This window comes from Gossypium hirsutum, chromosome D04 (genome assembly GCF_007990345.1).
Source record: "Gossypium hirsutum isolate 1008001.06 chromosome D04, Gossypium_hirsutum_v2.1, whole genome shotgun sequence".
Taxonomy (NCBI): domain Eukaryota; kingdom Viridiplantae; phylum Streptophyta; class Magnoliopsida; order Malvales; family Malvaceae; genus Gossypium; species Gossypium hirsutum.
The window spans coordinates 15,305,754-15,312,804 of NC_053440.1; the positions used below are offsets into that span (position 1 = coordinate 15,305,754).

Sequence of the window (7,051 nt, forward strand, 5' to 3'; positions counted from 1 at the left end):
TAAATAGAAAACACATAGATAATAATGATATAGTTGTGTTCAAACAAATCCTAAAGAGAAACCTAAGAGGGGATATAGGAGGTATGTGTAATTTACCCTAGTTATTAAAAGGCTAAATCAGAGCTTAAAAACTCGATCCAAGCTCAATGAAGTGAACTAAGCTTGAAGTTGGCAATGGCCATTTACGTATCAACTGAGTTGGCTCGGCTCCATTACATTCTAATTTCTAAACCTATATACACAATCCAAACACTAGTAGTTTCCAGTTTCCACTTACCAGGGCAAAATCCTTTTCACATCTTGGTCGTGGCAACGTATCAAACACAAACGCCAAATCCCTTTTCAACTTTTGAATTTTGATGCGTACATCAAAGTAAAAATGTACAAAAAATAAAGAAATCCTGATGTGAAGAATATACGTGATGATGCTACACAAATCTTCAGCCCTTCAGTTCCCATCATTTGCTGACAAAGATTGAGATGTGAAACCAAACATATTACTAACGTCTTAATTTACAGCCCATCCCTACTTCAACTTTCTGGATGTCCAGACTTCGGAAAAATTCAACAAATGCAGATATGAATCAGATTCAGGTTTCTCAGCTCCCACCTGCATACAGTTGATGATTTCACTTCAATTTTGCAATTGCATCCACTAAGTCCATAGATAAACTGACATATTACTAGAATATGATGATGTTCTCTATCAAGATAATATATATTATCTATATAAAACCTTTTCCTAAATCCCACCCGAGCATAGAAGATGACAGATAATCTTTGGTAGATATGATACTAAACAAAAACGGACAATATTGACAACTAGATAAAGAGTAATGGAAGGGAGCTCCAATCACCTCTCATTTGGCCACCATGAGATGGCACTTCAGAAACATCTTGTAGTGGCTTGATGTTTACAATGGAAATAGGCGTCAATGGAGGGGATGGAACTTGTGGAGCCTCCAAAAGCCTGGAAACGTGAATCGCCATTGCTCTTTGATTGCTAGAGGGTATAGAGAAACTTCGAGGGACAACTGAAGGTGGAGCTGGAAGAGGAGAAGCTCCACTTGATGCCAGTGAAGGAATAGTACTTGCAGAATGCTCTTGATTTCTTGAGACTAGCGGAGCAGAGTGGCCAACCGAGGCAGAAGGTTTTGCAGGTTTTGCAGCTGAACTAACAGGAGGGGGCCTCGGAAGCTCATGAAGCTCATTTATTCTGGGTGAAGAAACAAGGGGAGGTGATGCACTTGGGGATACTTTTGGAGGTGATAATGGTTGAGGAACTGGCAAATGAGAAAATACTGCTGAAGCTATATGGGGAAGTTCAGCAGAAGGAATAGGCCTTGACGATGCTTGTTTACTGGTTAATGGACCGGCTGCAGCTTTCTTTTTTATTCTTTTGGCTTCAGTGGAACTATCAGGATGGGCAGGTACTTGTCCTTCAGACAAAGGAGGGGGTAGTTGTGTAAAAGTATTACTATTATTACTCTCCTTCAGGACTGATTCAGATTTTTCTGATAGTTGACCATCACCAGACTCTAGTGGGGAAGAATGCCACAAATTATGCAGACGTCCAGCTACATTTGTCGGTCTTGTGTGGGTAAATGAGCTAACTGTTCTTGAAGGGACTGCAGACTTGGAGTCATTTGGTGTTGGAAGCACATAAGTGTTAGACTTCCTTGTAGATGACTGCAACATCTGTTTTACTCTTTCAGCAGGATCAAGCTTCCTTTCAGGAAATATGGGAGCTGAATGGCTAGCCACTCTATGCTCCCTACTTGAGACCTGAATATCCCCATGGTTTCTCTCTGGATTTACCTACAGGCAGACACATATATTTTAAAAACTACATACTGCAAGCAGCCCAGCTAAAAAATAAATTAAGAAAATTCATAAAGCTAAGAGCATACGTTGTTTTACAAAATAAGGCCAAAAATCACAATGTGAATGGAGATTTACCTCTTCATTTTCCATGTAAGAAGTTTGGGGGAAAGAAAGAATTACTTCATCTTCCTGGAGAATAAACCACCATATTTAGGAACAAAAAGGAGTCAACACACACAACCAGATCAGAGTAAAAGTTCAAATGTATAATAATTGTCACACAAATAATAAGTTTTTTTTGGTGAATTACAAATAATAATTATATTATCCCCTCTGTTGGAAGTAGAATGAATTTAACCATTAAACTGGACAAAACCAACAGTGGTTTGTATGGAATTCTAGCAAAGAAAAACAATCCTACCAATAATTAAAAAATGGATATTTTTTTCTTTTTGAAAAAAAAAGGCAGAAGTGAAATAAGAAAGGACCAAGTCCATAAGTTTTGGACCTAATATGACCAAGCATAAATGTTTGAGGGTCAACTCTCACTTACAAATTGACCATAACATCTGAAATGAATTAAGAAATATAAAATGGCACAAAAATCTTACCTCTATTGATGACACAGACGTAACATCAACCCCTTTCTCATTTGCTCTGTAGTCAAAACTTAATTCCCCTTCTTTGTTAGGGTCGTAAGCAATCTCACCATCTTCCTCATCATCATCTTCAAGGCCAGAGAACTCATAATCAATGTGTTGTTGTTCTGTAACCTGCCTAAGGTGAGGCTCAATTGCCTCAAGTGATTTAAGTCCTTTCTTAAAGAAATTCAACTGCAATCACAAGGGAAAGAAAAGGAGAAAGAAAGAAAAAAGGGAAGCAGCTTATAAGCATTGAACTTAAGGCAGAAGCCACTGACATTTGAAACATTCAGAAACTAATAAGGAAAACCTGTGCTGCATGGTGACGAGCAGCTTGCGTTAGAAGACTTCTGGATTGCCCTTGCTTCAGAGATTTCAATCGGAAAACACAAAGGGTTGCCACTTCATCATATTCTTCCTGAGCTATTTGCAATTGCTGCAAACTGAAAGTTTCACCTTTCCCGCCTTTTGACCTTCCTTTTTCCTTTTGTTGTGTCACCATGTACTCATAGACACTTCTGAAGATCATGAACCAAATTCAGAAAAGGTTTTACCGTAACCAAAGCAAAATAAGCATATGGAGAAAACTGATGGACCTTTTCTCATCACACTGCCGCTTCATATCCTGCACAGCAAACAAGAGAAATACCAATAAGCATTGACAGTTTTAAAGTAATATGTATGAAGGAAAAATAAATACCTTCACCATGTAAGAAATGATTAACTTCTATTTCTAGATTAGAAATAAAGGAGAAAACCAAATAAACAAACCTCAACAGTCCTAAGCTCATTGAGAAGTGACTCTGATGGGTTTGTAATTGTCAGCACTATATGCGAGCGCTAAAGCACAAAGAGAATCAAGAAAGGTTCAAATAAAGAACTATTCCGAAAACACAACATATAAAACAATGGTGGAAAAGTTTATGGTGTTCAATTTAAAAAAGGATTGACACTCACATAGTTATCCACAAGTTTCTGGAGTTCAAACTGTAAGTTCCCCAACATTAACAAAATTCTACCTGCAAATAAATGCCATGTCATTACAGCACAACCCATCAAGTCACAATAACATGGACCAGGGACACCATCTTCAGACATTAAAAAAGAAAAATCACTAATGCACTAATGCACTAATGGACATTAAAAAAGGTAACAGCTGATAGCCTAGTCTGTGAGCCGATATTTACTTGTTGACATCTTACACTAATGCACGAGAAGCATTTATTGAAGAAAAATCAAACATTAAAAACAATGAAATAGGAATGATAATTTTAACTTAAGTCACCTACGTTAAGACATGGAATAAGGCAAATCACTGTATGCAACCCCCAGAAAAAGAATGCTAAGTTTAAGGAGAAAATCTCTCATGAATGTCTATGTCCACATGCAAGTTCACCTAGCGTATCTAAAAATACAAGTACATAATAATTATCTTAAGGTGAGACGAGAGCAAGAAATGACATGGCTTAAGTTGGCTAAGAAGTTACTTGAACCAATTGGCAGAGTTAAATTGCTAATGAATTCTGCAGCCTTACTCAAAATGGGAATATTGCAGATGGACTAATAAAGTCAGTAATGTAGTTTAGCTTTCCAGGGCTTAAAATTCCAGGTTAGATCTTGCATGACATGCCTATTAATATCTAATAGTGTAAGAAACAAAGCCTCTACTTACGGCTTTCTTCATCATCAGGTAGCACTCTTTTTTCCCGCAGACAGGAGCCCATTTCTTGCAGTGACTCTGAGAATTCTGAAAGTAGAAATTTCATCGAAGTTAGATTTACATAAAGTTTAATTTTCTTTGATATTCACTGAAATCTAAGTTTAACACGTGAGCAAAGGCCCCCAAGTTAGTGCTAGAGCATATAAACAAGAATTTCTTAGTGAGATAATCTGTGCCTATAGATTCATACTGATCCCACATCCACAAACCTGAACATAATAGGAATCATAGATACACAAGCCAATAATGTAACATTCTTGATAAAAACCTAATCATGTTATTTCTGTGACCAGTAGCTTCTTCAAAAGCACCAGCCGCTTAGGCTGGAAAAGCACCATACAACATGTGTTTGGCATATTGGTCCAAGAATTTAGAAATATCAGGGCAACGAAACACATTGATACCTAAAAATGGATATGACAATATAGCACACAGCATTTTTACCATATGCACTGTTTGCCGTTGCTGCAGCTGCAGAAAGTAAGCTATCATAGCAAGTTCTCATATCTTGCATTTCCTGTAAATGCATTCAAATGAAGCAAAAGAAAAATAAATCCAATTATAATCTTTCAAACAGACCAAGAAGCAGTGGTCACTGAGGAGGATGTCGTAAGCAGCTCAATATCAATATAAATGCACATGCAGAAAAAAGCTTATGAGTTTCTTTCACACCGGAATCTAGAATTCCATATTTCTTTCTACCAAATTATTGAAATTATCATATTAAAACCATCTAATAAGTTCCCCATGAAATACTTAACCCCGACTTAGATCCTCTCCAATCCTCAAGCACTTCAAATTTCTAAACATTGGAATAAGCCTTTAGGTTCATTTGATATTTCCTAATGTCAATAAAGAATAAAACAATGAGAATTCAGAATCTCTCAAACCTAATGAACCAAAATTACTCCCATTCTCCCAAAGCAAAAGCTCTCCAAATATGTATTTCTATCAGAAACTACAGAATTAGAAACTCGTCCACTCAACTCAGCTAGGTCCAACCCATTCAACTACAGCTCGAATCATTGGAAATCATTTGTCCACTTAAAAATTGGAAACAAGAGAAGCGGATTCAATTTCCAATTAAATCAATCTGCATTTAATTAAAATCAAAGCTCAAACATAAATTCTTTAAAAAAAAAAGTACCTGAGCTGCTTGAGCAAGTTCATCTAAATGAGCAGAAGATAAAATATCTAATTTATCCTTGTTGTCGTTCTTGTGAAGCGCAAATCTTCGAAGTTTACCAAATGAAGACTTCATTTCCACAAAAAAAAAAAGAAAAAGAAAAGAAATAACCTAACGCAAAGAGAAAATACAAAAAGGGAAAAAATAAAAGAAAGAAGAGAGAAAATCCGAGAGCTCTTTCTTTTCCTTTTTTCTGGAGAATCCAAAATTCCCGCGAGAAAATGAAAATGAAAAGCGAAGAAATTTATTTTTTTTAGCGAATTGCAGCTCTGAAAAATCTGAGCTACAGAGAGTGTGAAGATGGTTAATTCGATTATTTCAACGGCATTGAAAGTGAAGCGTTTTCCTTTTTGATTTTCTTTTTGTTATTTTTTTTGTTGGTCAAAAAGACTGACTGTAAATAGACGAAAGAGAATAGAAAGACGGAACCGAAAACGAATATGAATTGAAAGACCAAAGCGCTGAACCTCTAATTCCAATCCCATCCTTCTAGTTTACAATAATTTATAATTTAGTCCCTTTCTTTTGGATATATTAACCCTTTCCTTAAATCACCCATAAAAATTCAGTGTATCATTTTAAAATTTCAAAAAATAAAGACTCATTTTTAAATTTTTGTAGAATTAATTCAAAATTAGCAAAAATAAAGGGAAAAAAGGAAATTGTTGAGTAAGGGAGGAATCAAAGTGGCGGAGTGTAGATTAAGATTGTAGGCGTAGCGGTGGAGGGGATCAACCAGAGGTGAATCGAGTTTGACGTGGCGCAGCCTGATTGGTTGGTTTGGTGGGCACGTGGATTATTCAAACAGTAAGGAAGCGGTCAAAGTCAGATATTGATGACAAGATAATAATAAGCTGTTCATGATATGACCAAAAGTGGGTGGGTCAAATCTTCACCCTTGCAATTAACCCTTCTTTGAATTGACCTCTCTTCAATATCCAATTTTACAATTTAATCACACCATTCGATTACGTAGTATAAGAACAGGTAATTACGGCACGTTTAATAAACGCATTATCCACACCTCCTTTCTCCTTTTTGTGCTCCAAGCAAAATAATAAATTAAATTTATTTTATAAATTTTATAAAATATAATATAATAAAAGTTGAAAACAATTTTGAGAGTATAAAAGATGAAGTATTTATGATAAAAAAAATTGAAACGTCTAAACATTTAATTAATTTATTTTAGTCTGAATTTTTTTTACCACGTTAAAAGTTAAAAAAATTTATTTCTTTTCAGCCACTTCCAGCATTGGGCGGTTGCATTCTCAAAAACCTCAGGGCCGAGCGTGATTACCGAGCCTCCAAATTTATAAAAAAGTCATTTAAACACTCCACTTAATTTTTCGTTTCTTTTAGTCTTAAAATTTGTATAGTTCGTTAAATCACCTCAAAATAGGTAAAAAAAACATTAACTTTGCTGGTGTGGCGTGGCATACACGTATATGCCAAATCAAAACTTAATTAATTTTTAAATTTTTAAATATTTTTAATGTGGCATACACGTAGACTACCACTTGGATGACACATTAGCAAATTTAACAGGCATTAATTTTTATATTCATTTTAAAGTGATTTAATAAATAATACAAGTTCAATAGTTAAAAAAGATAAAAGTTAAATAAATTAAGGGTTAAAAACAACTATTTCTCATACAATTGGAGGACCAAATAAACC

General features: G+C 35.4%; 1 protein-coding gene across 2 annotated transcripts; it reads right to left on the minus strand.

Moving 5' to 3' along the window:
• On the minus strand, window positions 1–5,786 carry LOC107948487 (uncharacterized protein At2g33490). Of its 2 annotated transcripts, XM_016883053.2 has the most exons (11): window positions 5,333–5,786; window positions 4,630–4,702; window positions 4,138–4,212; window positions 3,423–3,484; window positions 3,237–3,305; window positions 3,062–3,090; window positions 2,776–2,983; window positions 2,436–2,657; window positions 1,960–2,013; window positions 858–1,818; window positions 1–610 (listed from the first exon to the last, which is right to left on the minus strand). In XM_016883053.2, the coding sequence occupies exons 1-11, from the start codon at window positions 5,444–5,446 to the stop codon at window positions 600–602; spliced, it is 1,878 nt and encodes a 625-aa protein (XP_016738542.1). In that variant the 5' UTR covers window positions 5,447–5,786; the 3' UTR covers window positions 1–599. The 2 variants fall into 2 exon arrangements, with proteins under 2 accessions (XP_016738542.1, XP_016738551.1); XM_016883062.2 differs by lacking the exon at window positions 5,333–5,786 and having other exon boundaries at window positions 4,590–4,692.
• Between the last annotated feature and the right edge of the window lie 1,265 nt (window positions 5,787–7,051).

Excerpts from the sequence above, each read along its gene's own strand:
- LOC107948487 (XM_016883053.2), bottom strand. The coding sequence starts at position 5,446 with ATGAAGTCTTCATTTGGTAAACTTCGAAGATTTGCGCTTCACAAGAAC. Across the intron at positions 3,091-3,236 it reads ATGAGCTTAGGACTGTTGAG|GATATGAAGCGGCAGTGTGA; the intron begins GTTTGTTTATTT and ends TTTGCTGTGCAG. Across the intron at positions 2,658-2,775 it reads CTCGTCACCATGCAGCACAG|TTGAATTTCTTTAAGAAAGG; the intron begins GTTTTCCTTATT and ends TTGTGATTGCAG.